Source organism: Poecilia formosa, unplaced genomic scaffold (genome assembly GCF_000485575.1).
Source record: "Poecilia formosa unplaced genomic scaffold, Poecilia_formosa-5.1.2 Scaffold73, whole genome shotgun sequence".
NCBI lineage: Eukaryota > Metazoa > Chordata > Actinopteri > Cyprinodontiformes > Poeciliidae > Poecilia > Poecilia formosa.
Window position 1 is genome coordinate 332326 of NW_006800012.1, and position 26043 is coordinate 358368.

The 26043-nt window shown below is 39.3% G+C and overlaps 2 protein-coding genes, 1 long non-coding RNA gene and 1 other non-coding gene across 6 annotated transcripts in view; 3 read left to right on the forward strand and 1 right to left on the reverse strand.

Annotated features, from left to right (window-relative positions):
- Window positions 1–3004: 3004 nt before the first annotated feature.
- On the forward strand, window positions 3005–16607 carry il13ra1 (interleukin 13 receptor, alpha 1). Its single transcript, XM_007555824.2, has 10 exons — window positions 3005–3288; window positions 3853–3998; window positions 5904–6036; window positions 6121–6220; window positions 10383–10570; window positions 10742–10872; window positions 11894–12020; window positions 12303–12390; window positions 13566–13641; window positions 13778–16607. The coding sequence occupies exons 1-10, from the start codon at window positions 3225–3227 to the stop codon at window positions 13871–13873; spliced, it is 1149 nt and encodes a 382-aa protein (XP_007555886.2). The 5' UTR covers window positions 3005–3224; the 3' UTR covers window positions 13874–16607.
- A 3590-nt stretch (window positions 16608–20197) lies between these two features.
- On the forward strand, window positions 20198–20271 carry trnar-ucu (transfer RNA arginine (anticodon UCU)). Its single transcript has one exon. It is a non-coding gene; the product is annotated as a tRNA-Arg (tRNA).
- A 2398-nt stretch (window positions 20272–22669) lies between these two features.
- Window positions 22670–26043, forward strand: part of kirrel1a (kirre like nephrin family adhesion molecule 1a) — a 42629-nt gene continuing 39255 nt past the window's right edge. For 2 of the 3 annotated variants that reach the window (XM_007555825.2, XM_007555827.2), the window contains exon 1: window positions 22671–23026. In XM_007555825.2, the coding sequence (XP_007555887.1) occupies window positions 22981–23026 (46 nt within the window). In that variant the 5' untranslated portion in view covers window positions 22671–22980. Of the gene's footprint in view, window positions 23027–26043 lie in introns of all 3 variants that reach the window. The other variant, XM_007555826.2, reaches the window with a different exon arrangement.
- LOC103140606 (uncharacterized) lies at window positions 22763–25078 on the reverse strand. Its single transcript, XR_476527.2, has 2 exons — window positions 23122–25078; window positions 22763–23032 (listed from the first exon to the last, which is right to left on the reverse strand). It is a non-coding gene; the product is annotated as an uncharacterized LOC103140606 (long non-coding RNA).

The window sequence follows — 26043 nt, forward strand, 5'->3', positions numbered from 1 at the left end:
TGCCATGGCAACAAAGTAGACCTGTTCTGGACCCACAATTTTTGCTATGCACATGTTGGAGTGACACATTTTGTCATTTTGGGTTTTATTACAAATAATTGTTTTAGTTAATAAGCTTTTAAACTGTAAATAATAGCTTGAAGCTGTTTCACAAATCTTTACATTCAAGATAAGATGTCGGATAAGGTCAAACAATATCAGACTCTGGTGTGGATGTCTTTAAAATAATATCTATGTTTAAAATGGTAAATTGTTTTATATACATATACGAGAGAAAAGTTCACTGACCTGAACTCTGCTTTAGTTTAGTGAGGTTTTATACTGAGGGACAATCACTACTACAGCTGTGGAAGAATGCAAACCGGCAGACTGACGAGAGGTGAATAACACAAAGGATGTTGAACTACAAACAAACTAGAAACCAAGGGGCCAAGACTAACGGTTATTGAAGAGAAATAAATCGAAGAGAAATAAATCCAAACACACAAAGAAAAGAACACAAGACTAACCTAAGAAACTAAAGACAAAGGACTAGCATAGCTACCTTTCAAACAATAATAAAGATCCAAACTAAATACAAAAATACCTACAGAACTTAAATAAATCACAACAGAATCGCCTAATAATCGGAACACACTGAGCTCTAATTAGCTGAGCCACAGTAACAAAACTACACATTAGACCAAAAACCATATAATAATTTGGAACTGTATTGAACTGTCAATATTTGCTTCCAAAATTTGTAGTTGACTTTTTTATGTTTAACCTCAGTTAAGGCTGAGGTCAAGAATTAGGGTGAAAATATGATTAGTTGCTGTGTTTCTTCTAATTATGTGCTCCAATTTACTAGATTTTACCAGATACTGTCAGCCCTGAACTACCCGTACAATTTGCCTACTGACTGCAGAGAGGGGTAATATCAACTTCAGAATACAAATAACTTCTACAGTTCTGTTCAACAACTTCAGTTCTGCATTTAAAAACATTTAAAACGACACTGACTCATCAAAAAACTAGAGTATATTGAAAGTACAGAATGCTACCCTTCTCATCATTCACTGGATATACAATATCCTCTGCAACAGGCTACAGGCTGTGAAAATACAGACATCATCAGCGATTTTCCACAACACCCGAGAACGCCATGGTTGCGCCCTCAGTCCTCTCCTGTAAACAAACGACTGCCAGAGTTTACCCATCACCACCTACTACAAATATGGAGCCCCAGTAGGACAACTCACAGACAATAGTTTCATTGCAGCTCACTCACATGAAGATTTTGCACTGGGGTGTTCTGGGGTTCTTATAACTATCTCCAACTCAACATTGACAAAACAAAAGAACTGGCTGTACACACGTTAAACTTACTCCTTGGACTCAATGACATTACCATTCATGGTCAACCAGTCTGGACCATCCTCTGAACTGGTTCTTCACTCCCACATCACTGATATCCAACCCTAGACTAGAATTCTGGCTCAAGCAGACCTGTTAGTATGTCTTTACGAAACCCACCAATCCTCCACTGATTCTCTGTGTTAATTGCACCAGTTTGAGCTTGTTACCTGTACAAAAGATTCCTGTCCAACCAATCAGTCAGACAGACTCAAACTTCTCTACCATTGGCAAGACTAACAGGCTGTCCAAGGACACCAAGGACAAATTATAGACCTGCACATGACTGGGACAGGCTACAGGACAAACAGTTTTGTGAGACAGCAACAACGATCCAATTATTAGAAAATGGAAGGAATTCAAGAAGACAATCAGTCTCTCTTAGACTGGGGCTCATATCTTGAATTATAATGATTATGAGACATGTGAGGGAAAGGCCCAGAACTACAGAGGAGGACCTGGTCAATGACCTAAAGAGAGGTGGGACCATAGTCTGAAAGATTACTATAGTAACATACTATGCCATTATCGATTAAAATACAGCAGTACTCAAGCCAGTGCATGCCCAGGCCCTTTTGAAGTTTGCTATTGACCAAATGGATAATCCAGAGGAGGCATGGAAGAAGGTCATATGGACAGACGAGACCAAAGTAGAACTTTTTGGTATAAACTCAACTGGCTGTGTTTGAAGGAAGTAGAATGAGTACAATCCCAAGAACACCATCATCCCTACCACGAAGCATGGAAACATCATGCTTAGGGGATACTTTTTGGCAAAGGGGACAGGATCACTGTATAGGACGGAGAGGACCATTTGTCTCTAGATTTTGGGCAACAACCTATATCCCTCAGTTGGAGAATAGAAGATGGGTCATGTGGTTTCATCTTCCAGCATAACATTGACCTGAAACACATAGCCAGAGCAACTAAGGAGTGATAACAAGCATTTCAAGGTCCTGGACTGCCCTATCCATCCTCCAGAATCTGCACCCTACAGAAAATCTTTGGAAGGAGCTGAAACTCTGGGTTGCTCAGTTTCTAGGCTAACAGGCTAGAAGCCTGTTAGACATACTGACAGGCTTGTAGGAGAAGATGTGTATGAGGGAGTGCAAACTTGGTCAATAACTACAGGAACAGTTAACCTCTGGAACTGTTAGCAAAGGTTTTGACAACGAATGTTAAGTTACTATTGCATAAGATTTTTCAAATATTTATTTAATGCAATAAAACAAATATTTTAAAAATCATACAATATTGTAGCTGCTTAAGAATCACGCAATGTAATTTTCTGGATCTCTGTTTTACATTCTCTCTCATGCAGTTGAGGTGTACCGACCAAGAAAATCATAGATCAGATCTCTTGGGGAAAACCTGAGAAAATAACTATATATCAAGTATTTATTTCCTCCAATGGATATCTGCGGCTTAGAACATGAAATAACGCGTGGAGGATATAACAACTTCATTACTTCTCAACGGGATGCATACTGATATTCTGACTCGCAGACTTCTCGCATTTCTACTTAAAAAAAACAAAAAAAACAAAAAAAAAAACAAAAAAAAAACGTTGCCGCCCACCTCCAGCTTCCAGCCTCCAGAACTTCTTATGCCTTCCCCCTTAAAAGAAGTTGGAAGCGAAAGCGAACTTGCTCTGCTCTCTCTCTCCCCCCCTCTCTCTCTCTCTCTCTCTCTCTTGTTTTACTCTTTAAGTAAACAGGCATCTTGGGAACCGGACGTCAGTCTGTCATGAGAAAGTCAAGATCTCTGAGCGGCACGAGGAGGGAATAAGAAAACGAAAAAGACAAACCGCGTTTAACTGTATCAACAGGATGTTTCAGTGCTTGGAGTTCGTCGCTTTTATTTGTCTGTTTCTTGCGGCCAAAACCACAACAGGTAAGAGGACTCTTACATACGCCACAGTGTGGGTTTAATGTTTGGTGACGTTATAGGCTTATTTATTTAGTTAAGTCTTTTAACTGTTTTCTCAGTCTTCTGTTTTCCCAATAGTGACGTCATGTCAGTTCTGGCATTAATTCCCGGATGAACTTGGGGAAATAGGAAATGGATCACAGGTTTATTGTGTTTAAAGGGAACTGACACCAACAACTATCACAAAAAAGTTTTAGATCTCCTTACATGGTTTTAAAAAGCTGAAGTGGTTACTTCGGAGTGGAATATTTTACTTTCTAAAAAAATAAAAAAATAAAAAAAGTTTGAGACAGACATCTGTTAGCTGTGAGGCAGGAATGTCGCTCTTCCTCTGTTATTTTCCTGGCTCCTGGCTAAAATTACCCGCGATGTTTACCAGGATGTTGTATCCTGGGACTGTGAGGGAATTCTTTAGATGTAGCTTCCTGGATGTTTTCCAAAATTCATTAGGAAAAATAAAATGATGTGAAGGCAATGGATAAATCTTGTATAACCATATTTGTGTCTCATGTCTGTTTTCACTTTCAGAGCAGATTTTGCCTCCCCAAAACTTGTCCCTGCATTGGATAGATGAGTTCAACGCAGAACTCACCTGGGAGCCGCCTCCGCACTCCGTGGTAAACTGCTCCTATCGTGGAAAGGTGGAACAGGATCACGAAGTGAAATTAGCATTTGTAAGTCAGTAAAAATGTTTGCAAGAAAACATCTTTAAAAAATGATAATTGCAGTTCCATGCTTTAAATTATAGAACCAAACATTAGGGGTTATGGTGCTGCAATGCAAACACAAAGCTGTAAACATATTGGCCGAGTGAAAACTGAGAAGCAAATGCAATTTTTAGATTATGTGAACATCAAAAAACTTTTGTTTTTCTTTATTTACAATGCCGTTCCATTGTATTCTAATCCTATTCAGTTCCATCCATTGTCTAAACCCATTAATTCTTTCAGGGTCGTGCAAAATTGAATGTGCTTTACTGGGATTGTATGCGACCAACCCAGTTTATCTGAAATCAAACGTGGTTTTGTCTTGACAGTTTTTGCTTTTGATTTTTTTAAATAAGTTTTATTTCACACACATCGACACATTTATATTTTTTGTAAATTTGTGTTTAAGTCTTTATGCTGGTTTGTGTGCTAGGCTGTTTTAACACAAGAATATGTTTCAGTCATTGAAGTCCTGGCCATGCTTAAAGCAGAAGAAGAATGCTTTACCTGGGCTGTTGTAAACAATTATTATTAGTAATCAAATATTCTATCAATTGTTCTAATCAAGTCCTCCAATAAAATTTTTGATCAAATAAGATATTGATAAATACAGCCAGAACAGCAGCATTAATATCTGATATCATTACTGGACAAAATTTTCTTATCTGTGTATCCCTAACAATGACTTTTCTGTAGCTTAGAAAATTAGCCCATGACAATAATGGCTCATTTTAGTCCAAATCAACTTGGACTAAAATAACACAAAAATCAGTTTTTATATTCAATTTAAGAATAAAAATTAAAACAATAAAGCAATAACAGTGCTTACAAAGACACTTTAAAAAAAAGGTTATACTCCAGCTCCATTCCAAGCCAATCAATAGATTCATTTCCATTGACCTCAAAATTTCGCAGACTGCAATTACAGAATTAAATTTGCTTAATGGAAACTCTGCAACTTCAAAAAAGTTCATGTTTTTTGAACAAAGATTTTTGCCCCAGGATGAGGTGGTTTTTAGTCCACATTAAAATTTGTGTGTCTAACAAAACTGCAACGGAAGCATTTTTTTTTTCGCATCACACGTCTCTTCAGTTTGCATACAGCAGGGATGCGCATATTCGTATATCCTGGCCTCTTTGGATAAAGCGCAGTTGACTCCACAGCATCCTATGGTTCATCATTCGAAATTGTTGAAGCCATTGCTCTTGTGTGTGTTGCTATTGCTACAGGGAAACTGTCATGACTTGCATGATGTCAAAACAGTGTTTCCATTGCGGTTCACACTAATTTCAATATGGTTGACAAGTCCCGTCATCCTTGCGTAAAAACTTTTTTTTTTTTTTTTTTTTTTTCAAAAAAACGTGAGTTCTTTTAAATTGTCGCGTTTCCTTGCGGAAAATTTATTTTTGTAATTCCAGTTTACACAATTTTATGGTTGATGGAAATGCAGCTGGTGGGTAAGATGGTGCAACTGGGCTTTTTGAGGCACCTCTGGAGGAAGAGTTGTTGCTAAACCTTCTTCTCTACATCATCATCAGAGTGTAGGGGGAGGAGAAGTCCCACTGGGAAGGGAAACTTTGCTCCAGGCACAAGTTGTTTGGCTCACCTAACGGACATCTATAATAAACATACACTTCATTGTGAGATTTTCAAAGCCAATGATGTTACTTTATCTGCTAATCTGCTTTAAACGTTTCCACATCTTTACCCCTGACCTGTCTGGTGTGTTTCCTTCCTAAACTCTCCTAGTGACTGTGACCAGGCTCTTTGTTTCTGTGGACCACATTTTATCCAACTGGGATTATTCCTTCTGGATAGACGACTGTTTCTGTCTGTGGCTGTATTTAAGATGCTTGTCTCCCTTTTGATAGACGAGACAAGGCGAGTTTACATCTTATACGATGAAAAACCACTACACGGAGAGAGGACTTAAAAGTTACTCTTTGCAAACAGTTTGTCACGATAAACGAAGTCAACCAGCAGTTTTGAATACATTTTACCCAGGTAGGACATTTACATTTAATATAATGCATTACTACAGAAGGTACATACATTGGTTTATAACAATCTGTGCAAAATGTGTCTCAGATCTGGTGAAGTCGTTCGATTTCTACATAATTTCCGCCAAACAAGGTCACTGCTCCTGGTCCCCCGTCATCACAACTCCAGAGCTGCGTTTCTTCTATCAGTAAGTCTGTGTGTGCAATGAATATTTTTTGATCATACATTTTGCAAAGTGTAGGCTGCATTTGGCTATTTTGCAACACTTCCTGATTCATACTGAGCTGCTTTGGTTGCACCACAGCCAGACTGAACCTCTCTTCTCCCCTCCCAAAAAAAAAAAGTAAGATGATAAACTTTAACAAAGGCTAATCTGGTTACTAGCCTGGCTTTGTTGTTCAGTATAAACCAACACTGCAAAAACACAAAATCTCCAAGTATTTTCGATCTAGTTTCTACTGCAAATGTCTTTGTACATTTGAAATAAGACCAAACTGACTTCCAAGTAACTTTTCACCAGGAAATAGGAACTCATTTTAAGTCTGTGTAACAAGACATTATAACATTACAAGATATTTTCCCATATAGCAAATTAAATAATCTTCCTGTGAAACTAGTTAATTTAATCAATATTAAGAAATTATTGACTTAAAACAAACTCTTATTTCTTGTTGAAACACTGCTTTCAAATGTACTAAAATATTAGTACTAGAATCTTACCAACAATACTTGGTAAGATTTTGTGTTTTTACATGCGAACACAAGGATATTCTACTAGTAAAGTTGACATAAAAAAAGTATTGCTATCTAACTAAAGGTTGATTACAGTGAGTTCACTCTGACAAGGCTTTGGAAGAGAAACGGGTACATGGCATCATACAGCCTCCACCATACGTGAATTGAGTTTTGTGCAGGGAGAAGGGGAAACGTTTTCAACCTGTAAAATTTTCTTAATACCATGAATCCATCATATCAGAATAAAGCAGTTTACAACTTATAATTTCTGGAAACTGCATCCGTTTTTTTGAATTCTGAGTGAAAAAAGGAGTATGTCCTTTGTTCAAGGCGAAATTGTAATTTTTATTTTTATTTTTTATTTTTAATTGAACCCAATTATCCAAACATACCATACTCTCCCACATCAGTTTGGAGATGGGTTCATTCCACATTACAGGCGTGTGCTACCCATGTGGCATCATGCAAATTTACAAAGCAACCCCCCATAAAACTCCTCCAGCTGCCTGTAATGCTGCAGCTGGGAAACGCACACATAAAAAAAAATATGCAAATGTAACCGTCACGGTGAACTGAAATAACAGTTCTAAATAACAACCAGTGCTGTAAACTAAAGGCCACAATCCACACCAATTCAAGAGCTATCCGCTTCACAAACGATTCCAGCGTGTTTTGTTCAAATAGCATAAGTGATGACTTCCTTTTAATGTGAAAAAAAAAACTAATCTTCTGCCTTGATCAGGTGGGGGCTGGCATTTAGAATGGTTCCCCTTTATTAACCTAGACAGAGAAAAACAGGCTCTATCTGTCTGTGTTTGCTTTTCCACAGATATTCATCGTCATTGTTGCAAAATCTGCTTGGCAATAACTCAAAGGAGATCTAGATCATCTACATATTTAACAAAAAAAAAAAAAGACGTTTAAATTTAAATCTTTGAAGAAAACCTGAGTGGTTGATTAAACAGCTTTAGATATTTGAAAGCTGGTTTCAATCTGACTGAAACATCTAAATTAATAATCAAACATCTGTAGAATCAAGGCCAGACAGGCTGTTTGTTCTGAGTTACAGTCCACGTCTTGGACTGATGATGTGTAAACTAATAAAGAGATAAAAGTGGAGTTTCCTTCAGTAATTGGTAAGTGCTCGTTTTTCACAACCATGCTAATGTAATTACCAGGCACAGAAAAACAAACATATTGGATGATGGAGTCTGAACCGATAATAGGATTCAATTCCCCACACAGAATAACCTCAGTATTTTTCTTTTCTCTGAAGTTGAGGACATTTAACTGGGCCCTCATTTTTAAGACATTTGTTCCAAATGGTGGTTCTACGATGCGGCTGTAGACGTCGGTCTCTCTGTAAGCCAACAGCTGAACTGTTATCACTGAGAGCAGTTAAAGGGGGACACAACCCTTCACATTTGCTTGCCAGGCTCCTCAATTCCCTGCCGGTTACATTTGGCAGCGTCTACACCTTGCATTCAAATCAGTCCTGAAGGATCAGATGTCCGCTCTCCATGCAAATAAAAAGGCAACCGAGAAGCACAGGCCTCCGTCGGGCAACATCTAGACACCTAGGTCTAGTGTTGTTTCTGTACAGCGTCTACATTTGCGCAGTTACCACGGCAAAAGTCTATACAGGTGGTGAGCTCAGTTATGTGGCCTAATGGAAGGAATGCAAGAAGCTCAAATCTCTAAAAATAAACTTTTTTGAAAAAAAAAATCCTTCTTCCTAATGTAAAATTATTCTGTTTTTGATGCTGTTCGTGGAACAGTTATCAATGAAACACATGTGAAGGGTGATCAGCAGAGTTGATGTCCACAAAAAACCCAAAGCAGATAACCTGACTAGATAAGCCATGTTGTACAATGAGAAGCTCATACTGCGCTTTAATTGCGGATTATATTTTGAGTTAATTTTCTTCTAAAAGAAGCTTTTATCAAAAGCAGAAGTTGCAGCTTACTGGGCGTTGCTCAACTTCAGTGAATAAGGCTGTGAGGAAAACACACTGCTTGCCTCTGAGTGCTCTTCACATTCCGGTCTGAGTAATGTTGAGTAAATACACTGTCTGCATTGTCTGTCGTGTCTTTAGCAAGATAAGGTTGAGTGCAGCTTATGCTGAACCTGACCCTGCTGTCGTTCTGCTGGTTCAGCCAGAATGGCTGTTTGTTGTCGCTAAATTTATGGTTGCAGTACTGACTGAGGCCTTTGTCTCAGGGAAGCAGGAATCCAGACGCAATAGCTTCTTAGGAATCCTGTGGCACACCTTTGCTACCTGCAGGACAGCTGTGCCAATGTGAATTACTGTATGATTCATTTGTTATATTTAATTTGCATAATTGGTTATTATAAAACTCCGGTTTCCTCCCACAGTCCAAAAACATGACGGTCAGGTTAATTTGTCTCTCTAAATTCTCCCTAGTGTGTGTGTGTGTGTGTGTGTGTGTGTGTGTGGTTGACTACTTAGAGCTCCAGTATGTAACATTAATCAAAAATATGATTTTTACATATCTCTTAAAACTGTCAACATGTCGTGACAGTATAGCATGAGACAGATAATCTGTGAAAAGATTAAGTTCCTCCCTGAGCTACTATTTTCTTCTGAACAAACGCACCAACCAAAAACAACCAATCAGGGGCAGGAGGCGGGTCTTGGCGCTGTCAATCAACGTCGTGAACACCCTAGTAAATGTGCTAATGGCGAAGAAACAACTCACTGTTTCACTTAAACAGGAAAACTGTTTATCCACCATTATGGGTGGCCATTTGTGGTGATTGGCTGCACACCCTGAAGAAGAAATAAGGAAGGCTGTATTAGTTTCTAGTGACAAGGCATTTTCTACTGCGCATCTTAATAATACATTTTAGGTTATATTTGGCGTTTGAGGTAGGGTGTTGCTCCATGAGCTCAGATTTATCCATCCCAACTGCTTGGAGTCTTTCTCATTCATTCTGGAGAAGTTTCTGCGGTTTGTTGTGTTGCTGATTAAAATGCTTTCTGTTTTAATCAGCAACACGTCAAATTCTGAGATTCTTCCAACCTTCACAAAGGAGGTGTACATTGCCATCGTAAGATTTTTGTCACTAATTGAATTAGCCAGATTTACAGAGCCCAAATGCTTTGGATTGGAGGATGAGACCGTTCTGGCTGTAACTTCTCTTTTAGCTCACACGTCCCCACATTTTCTCACATTACAATCTCACATGTGTGTTTCTCTTGGAATTTCTAGTGCAGCAGCCATGAGGACACGACAGAGTATTAGGGCCATGCTAACAAAAAAGCAAATTAGTTATGAGAATAAAGTCATAGTTAAATGAGAATTAAATCATAAGAGAAGAAATTGATATTGCAAGAATAATTCGATAATAAAGTATCGTTGTCCTTGTATTATTTCGACTTTATTCAACAATGTTACTATATTTCCATATTATTTTGACTTTATTTTTGTAATATTGTGACTTTATTCTAGCACGACTTCATTCTGGGAATGCTGTGACTTTATTCTCACATTTGTACAGTTTCATTTCATATTATTTGATTTTTGTCATTCTTTGATGCATGAAAGTAATCAATGTTTATTCCACCCCCCCCCAAAACTTTTTTTTTAAGATTGATCGATAATATATCAGGCAATCACTCGGCAGAGATACAAGAATGCTCATCGTACACTTACACTGATGGTGTGAAGTCTGGCTGTAATTTGGATGCAACTACAAGGATGGCCATTAGGATGCTGTTTAATGCAACAGTGAACAACACAGTTGTTCGGAACACCTTCTTCTGGGATGACTTAAAAGGTTAGTAAACCTGGTTGTTCCATTTTGTTCCCTCTGTTCTAATTATGCCAGAATGTATGATTTAAATAATAATAATAATAATAATAATAATAATTAAGTGAGAAACCTAAAAAGTGTTAATATGTCGGTAATCCCTTTCATGTGTTTTTTTTTTTTTTTTTGCCTGAAAAGTAAAACCACCTGCCCCTGAATGGACAGTTAAAAAAAATAAGAACAATTTCACCATCAGCTGGACTCCTCCGGACGTGCTACGATTAGAATCATGGACATTCCAAATAAATTACAACGAATGTGAAAAAACGGTAAGACATTAAACACGTATGTCTGTATGTACTGAAATTCTATTCAAGAGTCAAAGGAGTAATCACTTGTTTGTTTCATCATATAAAAAAAGTCAGTAGACTGTTTATACTTACATTGATCATAAAAAACTTGGGTTTCTCAATATCCACAATTTTGTAACCTGAAACTGTAGCAAACAGCAGGGAATATTATGGAGTAATACTCCTTAAACATTGTGCCATGTTGCAACTACAAACTTCTATCAGGATTTTCTGAGAGAGACCAAGGAAAAGAAGGGCAGAATAGTGAAATATAAGCAGTGGTGAGCACTCTTCTGCTAAGCCTTTCAAGGTCAGATGTAATATGATGTGAAGGTAGCACCTTAGCATTAGCTTCTGTTAAACACCATGTTTGTTTAGCGCTTTAGCCTTAGCGGAACTGATTTTTATAATTAGGTTTTAAGGTTAGCGTAAATAACTTTTTAGGTACCGGTGGCCACCACTGAGTACAAGAAAATGATACATAGTTTCACATTTATTGTTTTCAAATAAAAATCTGATAAATGAAAAATACCTCTTTTAGTCTGATACGCGTAAATAAAATCCAGGGCCAGCTGCTGATTTTAAGTCATTTAGTGTCAGTATGAATCCATCAGTGCTGTTCTCAGTGGTTCATTGTCCTGTGTTCAAAAGGCCAAGGACCTCTGTGTTAAAGTGTTCTTTTTTTAGTGTTTCTAGGGTTGTTTGTTTCAATGCTCTACATACATACAATAAAGTTTTCCTAAAAAAAAAAAAAAAAATCATGTGAAGTTCATTCTTTTGGATTCCAGGTTTAGATTCATCAGTTACCATAAGCTTCTGTTGTACAGCTTGTCATGAAACTGCATCAAACTGTTAAATTACTATGATTAAATCAAACCTGGTATATGTTTGGTTACAAGCTTGATATAATGAGCCTTTTTAAAGAATGTTGCAGCCCCCAGGGACTTTATCCGACACTGCAGTTGGTTCAAATTCACATTTATTTGTCTACTTTTCTCAGAACCAACGGCCTGTCGCAGGAACAACGTCCTCTAAGCTGGAGCGGTCCTCTAACTGTCGGTACTGCATATGGATTCAGGCCACGAGCGAATTTGGCAACTCTCTTCCAACTGATGAGAAATGTTTTGGTACAGTTGTATTTCTTCCTTTTTTTATCATTTTGTTTTTCTTTATTATTTTAAAAGGTTCTTCTGTCATTTATATCACCTCTACAACCTACACTGCAAACTCAAATCATTAGCTCTTATAATGAGCTTGGTGCTAGGATAGTACCACAACTCACCACTTTATCTTTATAGTTTGTGACTAAACTTTCTCATAAAATTGAATGTATTCAAAATTTGCCAGTAATCATCAGATATCCCTTTATTACGTTTGCTGACTGATCCTCCTGGTGCATTTATTTACAGATCCTGATCGGGGTTCTTACTTGGTGTACGTCGTCATCGCTGCCCTGGTGGTTACTCTGGCAGCTATCTCCATTGCGTGTTTGCTGAGGTAATACTTTTTATTTTATTTCACGATGCTTCGCTAAAGTAATCACACCTATTGTATTGTTAAAAATGTCACAAGTCAACCATTAGCTTAAATGTTCTTCAGTGGGATTTTGTGTGACTGGCCAACACAAAGTAAAGCATAATGTGTGTGTTTAGCATTTGTAGACCGTTTTTTTATTTTTTATTTTTTTTACTGTAGTTAAAGATGTCAGTCTTGGTCATTTTGGCTTATTCAATTGAAGTTGGTTCAGTTCAATTCAAAAATATTTATTCCAAAGGGTAATTAAATGTTGTAACTCATTTCATCCGAGTACGCTCAAAGAGTCGTTGTAGATGGAGGGCAGGAAGGATGTTCAGTAGCAGTCAGTTTTGCAAGAAAACTTAAGAGCCCTCTAACTGAAAACTGCTAAAGGCATGACATGCTAACTTATCTATTTCCTGGCAGCACCAGCTGCATTTCCATTACAAATGTGCACAAAACCTTGTCGATATTCCGACAATGTCAAAAAAAACAAAAACTAAACAAAAGCACAATTTCGCAGTTGCGGTGTCTCCACTAAGTAAGGAACACAGTTAAAATCCCATGTGAATAAGTTTGTTCACGCAGTAATTCATTTAAAAACAAGCTGCACCATCTTCCTCTTACTACATCCTGTTGTCTTCTGGCGTAAACCACTGGCGTGTGGTTTGCACCAGTGGCAACATCCAGTTATTGATAATGTGACTCACGTGATGCCAAAAGTGTTTCCATTGCAGTTTTGTGAAACACATCAATTTTGATACAGCCAAAAAAAAGCCCACCCAATTCTTATGGGAAAGTTTTATCGACAAATGAGAGATTTTTTTATTTATTAAAAATTTATTTTGGAAATGTCAAATTGTGCAATTATATGGTCAATTATATGTCCTGTATGACATCATCACTGCTTTAATCTCCGTCTGGCTGCATGATTCGAAACCTGGAGATGTTGGAGTAGGGGAATCTCGACAAAGCAGGCTGAATTCAAATGCACACCACACTTTTCTTTTTAACTATATGTTGGTCCATTCCATAAAATCGCATTGAACAATGCATTGAAGTTTTTGAGTTTAATGTGGAAAAATTGAAGAAATGTTATACTTAGGTATCATGGTTGGCTCTATTCTTCCCTTTGAAACAAAGTTCTTTCTGTACAGGAATGGTAAGCGTATTTTCCCCAAAATACCAGTACCTTCAAACTTCTTCAAAGATGTTATCGAAAACGACAATGAGGTAAAAAGAAGAGGGGGGCGGGGAGCGTTATCCTGTGTGTTTAGGACACCATTGCTGCTAACAGCACTATTTCAAGAAGCATTTTGTATATTTGGACTAACACTTTCTTCTTTCGGGTGTCTCTTCCTTCTCTCAGAGTTTTTTTCGCAAGTTGTACGTCCCGCCAGAGGAACAAGAGAACTGTACCATCACGGTGGTGAGAGATACGCAGACCATCAAACCAGACTTTTGAAACTCCTCCGCTGTCAACGCACACTTCCTCTGAAGCAAGAAATCAAATTGGCATTAACACAGAAACCCGATTCTGAGTCTGTTTTTATGAAACTTTGCAAAAAGTCATCTCATGTGACTGTAGGTTGAAAGGCCAAACTTTACAATATTGATACAGCAGAAGAAAATCAACTGCTGTATCTGAACAGATCCACTCAGCAGCTGCTTGTTTTCACGGAAATCCCTGAGATTTGGTCGCTTTGCACTAAAGGGTCACTGAACTGTGAGTCAGGACCTTTCCTGAGACTTCCTTCTGACACATGCAGCTGTTCCTACTCAGCCACAGCTGCATGAGATGCATACTGAAAGAGATTCATTATTTATCCCCAGCTGATTACTTCTTGAGGTGTTTTGTTTTATAACTCCTCTGGTTTCCAACTGAGGCAAACCATGTATATTTTTAGATGGGATTTCTTTTTTTTGAAGAGTTCTCAGACCAGAATCCAACAATGTGCCACAAATTATCCTATTGTTTCTACCTACTCTTGATTGTTTTTATGTCATAAAACCAGAGGGACGCAGTACTGTACGCCATCTTTGTGTAAAGAGTTATCCTTTTGATTTGCACATATGAAATGGGAAGAGAAGCATTTTCAGCTCGTATCGGGAAGGGTAGTTATCCTGGAAACGGTTGGAAAATGCTACACCGTTTCTGCTTGAATTTCTTGACAGTTCCATAAAAAGATGAGTTGTATTCCATTACCTACAAGAAGCTGCTAAATTAGCCAGAGATTATTCATTTTGACACCATGTATAACAGATATAAATCTAGGTATGTAGTCTGCAAACCTAGCAAATCTACTGTAGACGTAATTGCACACAACTCCAAATGTTATCTGGCAGCAAAGTGCTTTGAGTACAATCGATGGGATGTGTGAGGTGTGTGTGAACCGACTTTAGGGTGATGCACACGCCTCCTTGGCTGCATTAAGGCCGGATTTGGTGCGAGGTCAGTTGTGACAATAATCTACAAGAATCAGATCCATAAATGCGGGAAATTCTCAAGGTTACAAAACCAAACATCTGACTAAAAGCTAACAAATATAAGATGGTAAGAAAAAGATTTAAAGAAGAAAAAGGATATTCCCACTGAGCTCATTTAGTGTCAGAGAGTTCTATTAGAGGTTGAAATTAAAGTGGACCCCCGGTATTAGCAGGGTTGAGAGACCACAGTAGTCCATGAATACAGGAGACCCTCTAAAAATGCCTCCAACTGCCTGTTTTAATCACTCCAACACCAAAAGCAGTGGAAACGTTCTTGGCCCTACTGCAGAAATAACTTCTACACTCCTGGTTGCTTTGTAAATAATAGCCAGCAGCATATAAAACAGCAATATGCATGGGTAGTTCAGCTCCCCAGCAGCATTTTCTTATGAATATTATAGATGAGCTCTACGAAAAGATGCATTAGCAGGCAGGTTTTCCGCAAATAATTTGACGTTAAGGCGAATGGGTGAGTAGATGGGGGTTTCACTGCGAAAAGGCAGGAGTAATTTCCTGTTTCGCTTTATTACATTATGGCAGTCTGAGTCTGCTGTTGAACGAGCTCTTTAAATGACAGAGCAGATATAGAGAAAAGATTAACATGGTCCTAACTTTGGACACCGTTCTCCTCTCCAACACGACACCCAGAGATTCTAGTTCCTCTCTGACGACACAGCTGACCTTACCGCCTCAACAAACATGGCGGCACTGGCCACCACCGACTCGTAGAACGTCCTCAGAATCTTCCGGCAGACGTTCCGGTGCCCGGGCCTTTTCAGAAAGAAGAAATAGCTCCAACCCTTCTTTTTAGACCACATTTGCATTTTTAACCAAGTCTGATTTATTGTCCAAGTACACCCCTCTGATTCTTATAACTTTTCGTGGTCCCTTGAATGTCAACAGGGGTCACAAGGGCTCTTAGACCTTTTCAAGTCCACAACCAGTACTTTAATATCACCACTTTGGGTTCCAAGTGGTTTTTCATGTTCCATCTGATTAATGTGTCCAAAGCAAGCCTGTGTTATCTCTCATCACTGCCACCGAAGAGTCCAACTACCTCAGACTCATGAGAATACTTCTGTGGATGGCAGGTGTCTGAACAGCAGCTGAAGTCACAGGTGTAAAGAATAAAAAGGAAAGGTGAGAAAGCTTATGATAAAAACTTTGGGGAAAAAAAATATATTAATTTGATGAGTTAGTACTACCAAAGAGCGTTAGTGACAGCTTATTTGGAGGTTTATCACGATTTTGGCATCCAGGTAATTCCCTTGTTTGCCAGCAGTTACCTCACCACCTCTGTACAGAACTGGGCACCTTAAACTGCAAGAATCTCCCTTTATACATTCAAGTTACTGCCAATTTACCAAATATTTCAGTATTTACATTTTTTCAACTACTTCTTACCAAAAGTGTAATAACATGATATCTGAAATCTTAAAAAAAAAAAAAAAAAAAAGTTCATTTAACTTTTCTACCCCTCTAGAACAAAATCAGAGCTTTTATGGCACAAATTTTTGGGGGGCAACAGCAGTAGGAGTTCACTCTGCAATTGGAGGGTCACCAGTTCGATTCCCAGTCTGTCCGCCCTTGTCGTTTATGCCCCTGGGCAAGTCACTTCACCCACCACCCCTGATAGTAGATGAGCCTTTTGTGATTTGTATTGGAGATATAAAGGTATATATATAATGAATTATTATTATATTGAAGATGCTAAGTGAACATATATATTTTTTTACTAGCTTTAAGTCTTCCAATTATTTCCATCATGGACCAACCCTCTCTTCCCTCCCACAATGTCTGAAACTGTTACTTTCCTTGTTTTTCTGTTTGGGCAGCTTTCTAGTCTGGAGATATTTTCTGTGTATTTTGATGACATACTTTGTGTGACTGATCAGTGGAGCTGTTTGCAAATGCCTTAAAACTCAGTTGGGTTTCTTTCTCAACTGGAATTTGTATATTTGCACACACACACACACACGCATACACACCCACACACACCTACATACACATACACAAAACCGTGGGTATATTTGTTTTAAAATAAAGCCTGTTGTGTATTTTCATATCTTTCTTATGATCAAGCTGATCTCAACAGGGGAATGATTGTATTTGTTTTTTGGAGTGCATTGAAGAAACACGGCTCCCATTAGTTACATTGTGAATATGCATTGGTAGCGGTAACAACCTTCCCAGTTCCTCCACCCTTCTACCCCCACCTGACCCCAACAATGTAGTCAGATGATTATTGTCAGCAAGATAACTTTAGTTTGCAGTTATGTTTTTGGGGTTTTTTTTGTCTCCTGTCTAGCTTCTTTCTTTTTAGCTAAGCTGATTAAGTAGCTGTTAGCTGTATCATACCATGTTACACACCAACTTTAAAAGTATGCTTCCACTTCTTGACAAGAATGTGATTTTTTTATCCTTCAAAAAAAAAAGTGAATAAAATAACCTTTTTAAAACACAAAATGGGTGTGTTTTGTATGAGGCTGTATTTAGTTTGGTTAATTTCTGGTGTCTCACTTTATAAATAATTTTTACTGGTAACTCTTTTACTATTTTTTTTTTTCTTTTTTTAATTTTTTTTTTTTACCACAGTTGAGTATACTGAGTTACAAATGAAGAAAGCATACACACATATTGTTGTTGGTACCCCTTTGTTAATCAGGAGCACTGAAATGACTTGAAATGAAAAGAAAGTACAGAAAATTAACTAATGAAAAATGAGATAGTTTCTGAATTGTGTTTCCACAGTTTTATTTGAAAAAAAAAAGTCTGGAGAAATATGATTTTTATTATCACTGTTATAATTTTTTTATTTATTTCAGTGACCATCATGGGCTTTTGGTCATCAACTGAAGATTACCAATAATGTTGTTTATGTGTGTAAATGCTAGAGAAGTGGCAAAGACTAAACACATCAGCTAATTGTCAGAACCTTTAGGTTCACAGTTAGAGGTTTTCCACATTGGCCCATCACTGTCTTCTGCTTTATCTGCAAATTATCAAGAAAGACAATTCCAACCACTGAATTCCACTGAAACTATTTAGCAATCTCACTTCTGCAAGTTGTACAATAAGCACACTAACTCTTTGGTCTGTAGGGAACTGTGTGAAGGTGGATCAGGTCTTCAGTATTTGAGTGTTGGTCTCAGTCGAAGGTAAAACCGACCCCTGAGCCGTTTCTTTTCTTCTCAAGGGAAAGTATTAGAAAATAAAAGTGGATTGTGTCAGAGACGCCTGAATGTTTTAAATAAAGGAAGTATACAAAATGTCAGCGTATTATGATGTTCAAGGGACTTTCCAGTAGGAAAAGAAAATAATTTCTGAGAGAAATGACATGACTAAAAGTAGCATATTTCCACAGAAAGACAACTTCCTTTGGAATTGTTCCTTATTTTGTCAGAACATTGAATTTGAATATTGCAAAACTAGAAGGAAAGCAAAAATACATCTTGACTTGGGGAACCCTGTCAGAAGCTAACATGTATCTTGAATTAGTTACAAGAAACTTTCTATGACTGCTTCATTGGTGCTCAGTCTGCATGACAGAACAGCTTTAGCTCATTGAGATTGAACTGGTGATGTTTGAGTGCAGCAGACATCGATCATCTGTGGTTTGACTGTAGTGTGTTTCAGAATGACAGAAGCACATTTTTAGACAAGCAAGCTCAAACAAAGCCAAGACCTAGACCTAAAGCTGCTTGAGTTTTAAACGTAGCGGTATGCTTGGGGTCGGATTAATTGTTCTAATCTAGACTTTCAAAATAACTTACTTTCAATTTGGGTTGAATTGGTATTGTGTTAATGTAGGCATTTCCCAACTATGATGCCGTATTCTGCATGCGTCATTGTTGATGCTGTGTAATAGTTGGCAGTTTGCACTACATCATTTTTCTCGGAAGGTGCACAAGTTATTTTATTCTTGTCTGTCTAGAGTCATTTTTTCTAGACATTCATATGGAACCTGACTCTAATCTGTACTACTTGAAAGTTAGACCTGACAGTTTTGGTTTTCACAGTGTTTGTTTCCTCGTAGAGCTGTAACACTCTTTCAGGCCTTTCAGGCCTTTCTGGGTTTCTATAAACCTGGAAGATTTAAGGGTTCTGTTTTTTTCCCCAAGTTGGCCCCTTTTGAGGTCAGACGTTTTTCTGACCGGAGTAGTTTCGGGCTTTAGAATGATTCATTTGAGTAGTTATTTCTGAGATGTGGAACAACAAACAACTGAAAGCATTTTGAAATGTACAATACTAAATTTAAGAACGTGCACCCATGGGTGGAAAGTTTATGTACTGGTGCTTCCTAGATATTCAATTTCTACATATTTATGGGTTCTCTGCCATCCAGGAAATGGAAAAACAAAAACAAAAAAAAGTTTAAAGCAACTTAAGGTATAATTTAAATAACACATAACTTTTATTAAGAGCCACTGCAATAAATCAATATCTGATGAATTTTATTAAGTAGAGCTACACCCCCATCCCCCAAAAAAATGTTCTTAAGAAATTTCACTGTTTATGGTCCCCACCAGCCCCCCGCCCCGCCTCTCCCCCAATAATGAGATGGGATTTACTCCCTTTTTTAAATTTCATGTTGTATAAGCATCTCATTAAAAGCCCAAAATTAACACCCACAATCTACACCGCCAGGACTTTATAACTATGCTGTACCTCCAGACCAGATATAGATCAGCAACTGTACTTCTCTGCCAGGAACTATCCACCGAAATAATATGAGCGGTAAGGAGGTGGTTCTGATGCAACACTGGCGCAATCAGCGCCTCCTTTCTGTGACAAGTCGGAAATAAAATGCACCTAAAAAATTTAACTTGTTTGCAACATATTTGGCCTTTTCATAACTCCTCTGATGAAAATTTCTCACCAGTCATTGCTGTGCTTCATAGAGCTACCGTTTACATGTTTCTCCTAGGTCTTTTGCCTGGAAACCACCGAAATTTCTTCAGATAAATACAATGCACCTAAATCCCCATTGTGGCAGCGTGAGGCTTTTAAACTACTTTGAATTCAGGTACTTTGATACAAAGCTTCCTGTTGAAAGGCGTTCAAAACAAAATCTTTGCGTGTGTTAAATATAGTTAGATTTTTACTTTCTTGACTCAAACACTTAACTTCCTGTTGCAGATTGACTAGCTTGATCACTGACAAATAGAGCGACAGTTCCCTCTGGTGGCCAACTTGAGAAGTGCCAATATGTCGGCTAAAAATGGTCCTGATGCTGCAGGGATGCAGATCGGCGAGGATGCTATGAATCTAACTTGTGTTGGCTGCGTGATTGGCTGGCGCAGTCTCTGTGGCGCAATGGAATAGCGCGCTGGACTTCTAATCCAGAGGCTCCGGGTTCGAGTCCCGGCAGAGATGGGTCACTCTGTATGCCAACATGGCAGATCTGCAATTGTTTTTCAATCACATATAATCTCTGAAAACAATTACACCTTGTAGTGATGCTTTTCATGGTATCTGATCATCAGTGAAAACGACGCACGTAATGCCTGGGTATAAATAAACACACAAAACTCATACTTATTTTATTCTTCCGCAATGAACTGGTTCAGTCTATTTCTTCTCATTGTCTTCTTTCTTTAAAAAAAGAAAAAAAAAAGATTTGTGTGTATGCCATTCACACACATGCACACAATATTTCTGATAGCGTGAACGGAATTATGTCTGGCTACCTGTCTGTTGATTTTAAGCTGGCATAATTTTGTGATCTACTAAAAAAAAAAACAAAAAAATAAAACATCCTGAATAACATGTTCCCAATAAAGTGTAATCATGTCACAAGAAGTATATTTGAATTAATTTTATGTTTTTACTCCATCTCTTAAAGGTTTGAAAGGCGGATGGAAATAGTAGTTCCTTTTAATTGAAGTTCTCACATTTTAAAAGAGGTTTACTCCAGGCGCATCTCTTGTCAAAGCTCTTCATGTGACTGTGGGTATGCACAGACTGTGGATGCGGCCGTTCCAGGAGCAGATTTGACATTTCTTCGGATGGCAGCAGCGACGCTAGAGGGCGCTCCAGCTCCAGTGTCCGAGAGAGAGCGTTTCATCGCGGAGACCCGCTGAGCCGTGACAGCTCCTCTTTCAGGGGACTCCATCAGGACAGCCTACATTATATGACAAGAATGAGGACAAGGCCTGTTTATTCGTCATGTGCTCGCGCCGTTTCATCACATTGACGTCACCGTGCTAAATAGTCAACGTCAATTTGAATGAGACAGGTGCATTTTTTTTTGTTTCTACGCCTGCTACCGGCGTTGAACTCTCACTTCAGTTCACCTACAACAGAGCATTTCTACGTATTTTAATCCGGTTAATCTTAATCCACGATGATGTCATGGCCAAAGGTTACACTGGACACTGAATAGTGTGATGTCAAAGCACACGCATAGTTCATGAACGCATCCATTACTTATTAGTTAACCTTTTTATGTGTACCCACGTTATTTTAAGAAGTCGATGGGGAAAAAAACTAGTGTGTGTGGGAGAGAAAGGAATGCGCCGCTAATGAGAATATGACGTCAAGTCAGAAAAAACGAATACGACACAGGAAGCAGAACGTGGTCATGTTTAATGAACTTTATTTCACTCATCTTAATAAATAAAAAATTGAATAGATGAAATAAAAATAAAAATGAAAACATTTCAATATTTATGTTTGATTTTTGATTGATGAGGAAAAAATATATATACTGAAGAAAGAATAATAGCCAGGCTGTTGAATTTAAATAATCCCACAAAATAAGGTCTTGTAATTCAGTTTACATTTGAAAAAACAAATCAACATCATGTATACTCTTTTATTATACTTTTGTATTTATATTTTTGTATTAAATGTCTGCTTGCGGGCTGTACAGTGGTGCATTTGACAGCACTGTTGCCTTGCAGCAAGAAGGTTCTGGGTTCAGTTCCCAGGGTCTTTCTGCATGGAGTTTGCATATTCTCCCGGTGCATGTGTGGGTACTTCCTGTCTCTCTAAATTCTCCCTAATTGTGTGTGGATGGTTGTTTGTCCTGTCTGTCTCTGTGTTGCCCTGCGGCAGACTGGCGACCTGTCCAGGGTGACCCCGCCTCTCACCCGAAACATTTGCTGGAGATAGGCACCCTTCCTGACCCCACTCCTATAGCTCAGGAATTCAATTTTAAAGACAAACTCTTTATTTGTTTCCCCCCGCCCCCATTATTGTTACAAAAACTAAGTTTCTGATGAATGTAGAATATTAAATAAGCCCAATAAAAATATCCGTTTTTAACACTGAAACGTTTTCCTTCTGAAAAGCATATCACTTTATTGTAAAAATAAAAAATAACAACAAAAATCATAATTAGCATAAAATACTCTAAAACATCCTGTTAAATTACTAGAATTTGCTTTACAATCTTCTTATCCGTGTTATCTGTTTTACCACAGATTTTCTTTCATTAAACTTTCGAATAATATACAAGGAAAAACAACACTTTGAAAAGCTGGTTTCCTTTTGCGAAAGCCTCACTAACATTGCGTCAGACATTCTTCCTTAAGGTAGAATCAAAATTTTCGGAACAACTGGTTTTTGTTATGATGGTGTGTATGCCAGGAATGTCCAAATTAACTGTGTTCATCCTTGAGTTTAACGAAGTCAGAGGTTTTTGTATCATTATTATTATTATTATTTACTATTTTATTTTGTGTCTTTCATTCTTACAATGTGCGCGTTGTCGAAAATAACACCTAAAACCAACTGCTTTCATTTGAGTTTTATTTTGAAAGTCAGGAACGAAAGAACGGAAGTTTGAGAAGAGAAGTCATTGCCGCACACTTGTCGCGCCGGAGCGAAGTAGAAAACAGACTGTCGCTGGAGAGCAGAGGAGAGAGGTGAAAAGAAACAAGGAAAGAAAGAGGAGCAAAACAGGGGCGAACAATGGTGTAAACGCAAACCAGTCCGACCCGAGTCTGGAGGGGACAGATGTGGAGGAGCGCCGCTGGAGGCTCTAGTTCGCTCCGGAGTCACTGTTAGAAGTCCGAAAACTCCCGCTTTTTGATGCTGTCCTCACGGAGGCCAATAACGGACTTATTGGTCGGCTGAACCATGCAGAGGCTGCTGCTCCTGAGTTTGGCGTTCAGTCTCCACACCGGTAAGGCTGTATTTAGAATTACTCTCTGTGGTTATGGTGATAACGTGATTTACCAGTTTAAGAATTTACTGTAACATTCTGAAGGCTCGACTGACCTGTTCGTCCTAGAAGGGGGTGGAGAGTCGGTTTGGAGGATGAGGAGGCTATTGGGGGGCATTTTGCATGATTTCACAGCATTCCCATGTAGGCGTCGCAGCGATGGATCACCTTCGGCGCGTGACTCTGCGCGCGCACGCGCGGGCCACCCTGAGCAAGGATGTTAAACTTCATTCTTTTTTTTTTCTAACAAATGTCTCGCGGGGTGTCTCAATTTGCGGTCGACATGGCTGCGTGCGTGCATGCGTGCCTGTGAGCTAAACTGGACTTATATGTCGGCGCGCGGCACCGGCCTAAATGACCTTTGTGCACGTGAGCGAAGGCATCCGCGTGCCGTTTTCCCAAACGGGCAAGTGGTATAGTGAGGCGGTGAGGACGTGACGGGAATGACAGTGATTGACCAGAGACACAGAGAGGCCCCTGCTAACCAATCTGCCCCCTCCCACATCACACACCCCTTCCCTCCCTCCTCTCGTGGGCTCCTACCTGTGGGCCTACATTTCACTCTGTGCACAAAGGGGCTGCATGTGTGCACCAGTGCATCTGCCTCGCTCACCCTCCCCTACCCTGCCTCTTGTACCTTCTGCACACAATGGGGCGCCAGGTAGGCTATTTATTGGCTTATGACAATCACAGCTGGAGCCCAGTTGCTAGGAGACAGGAGGCTGAGAGAAGAGGAGAGGATGCTTGTCATTTCCCCCGAGCTACCTGTTTGATTGAGCCACATCTGCATATTTTTTGCCTTCTATTATTTTTTTAATTCCGCCTCATTGTGTATACCTCAGGCAGCCGGGAGCGTGCACGCTGACCGGCCCGCCATCATAGGTAGGGTGGAGGGAGTAGGGGGGGTCGTGTTCAGGGGAGGCAAGGTATAGAAAGAGATGATGTCACCGTGTCTGCCAGGCTCTATCTGCTTGGTTCTGCTCGGCACCCAGACGGCAGTCGTGGTTCTGGATAAAGACTCGCATGAGAAGCAGCTTTGAGGAATGGAGTTGGTTTTCATCGACAAAATAAGGTTGTTGGTGGCGTTACGTGTGACACTCTGGCAGCCGCTCCCTCACTTTGTCTGCCGATGGCTCAGCCTCCGTACATGTGCATCCTTTTGTCTCTGTCTCAATGCGCCGCCACGACTCCATAATCTGGTTATTACTCCTGTCACACACAGAGGTATTTACCCACGCCGGTTTTCCTCCAGACCAGATTATCGGCAGGCTGATTCTGTTCCGTCTGTGAAGTCCCACACACATGTCCCTGTGTTTTTAGTTCAGGAGCATCTTTTCCTCCAAGCGTTCATCTTCATTAGACCAGTAAAACACTATAACCTGGCCTATAATTTGCACGTACGTAATTGCCCCCCAATGATTGGGTGGTTATTAGCTGAGGCGCAAATTAAAGCTTCAGAATGCTTTGTTTAAAGTCAGTAGCAGAGCTGCAGCCATGCCTACTTCCAGCGTGTCACTGTTCCAGGAGAGACTGACTCGGTATCCCGTCCTTGCATCTAGAAGCCACCCTCGGTGGTAACTTTCAAGCAAGTGCCGCCATTAACACAGCTGTTAAATGTTACTGCATAATCAATCTTTGCAAACTCTCTGCGTTAACTTACTGATGAGCCTCAGGGCCCCAGGGCCCCAGGGCTGGCCTCGGGGCAGCGGTGCACCTGAAGTGCTGACTCGAACAGAGGCCTGCTCCATACAGGTGAGCCATTTGGCACCCCGTGTGTTCTGGAGCAGACCCCAGAATGATCTTCTCCTGACAGTACTGCGTTACTCCGGTTGGTTGGTTGGTTGGTTGGTTGGTTGATCGGATTTAATGGTTTTATTGCACAATGTTAATGAGTCCAACAGGGGCAGTGATAGCTCCAATGAAAAAGAAAATTACAGAAACCTCATAAACAATCTAGTGCATTGTGACACATCAGTTTGGAATCAGCTGATTTGATATTTGCATTTAATTCTAATTTAACTCTTCCTGCCCCCCCTGATTTATATTAGAGATTGTCCCTGAGTGGTGATCAGATGGTAGGAAATTGAAAAATCTGATTATTTCTTTAGGGAACATTGTTGTGCTAAGACCTAACAGGGACTAGTATCTCTCTTCTGTGTAGAAGCTAGCATTGAATGATGAATTAAAGTGAGCTAATTTCAGTATGAGTAAGGGTTTTTAAAATGAAGTTGAAGTATGGCACCTTCTAAGCCCTGTGATAGGGCTTAGAAGTGTAGTCCAGCAATGAGCCATTGTGTTTTTGTGTTAAAATTTTTTAAAAGTTACAAAAATTCGGAGGCGCACGAGAAGGCGTCATAATTTGGAAATTATAGCATGTGAGGAGTGTGTTCAATACATCAACTATAGACCTAGCTTAATCCATCTTTACTTTTATTGGTGTATAACAAACCATGTTTAAAATAAAGAAGCAACGGTTAGTCTGGTGGGTGGGCAGTGCATTACCAACTACCCACCCACCACTAACGGTGGATGAAACTGATAGTGGTAAATGTCAGTTATCAGTAGAGGTGTGCCGATCGATCGGCCACCGATCATAATCGGCCGACGGAAAATTTTCGTAAAAAAGCGTATGATCGGTGATTGCTGATCACTGTCTCTTATTGCCAATCACCAAAACCAATCACATTTATCTCACTTCGTAGCCTACGTATGCAGCTTAGCTCCTCTTTCCTTCAAGTCTTCAAGCTGGCAGTGTAAGATGCTTCACACTGCGCAAACGCACAGCAACAAATCCTGTCATGTGGAACTATAACGCTCTGAGAGTGAATGGGGACGTTTGCGTGTTGTGGCGGAAAATTATCTCGGTGGTGAAGCACGTCAAAATGCATCAACACAAAGAATCTAATATGGCATTTAAAAACCAGGCACTTCACAGAGTTTATTGAGGCTGAATGCAGGAAAAAACAGGACATCCGGAG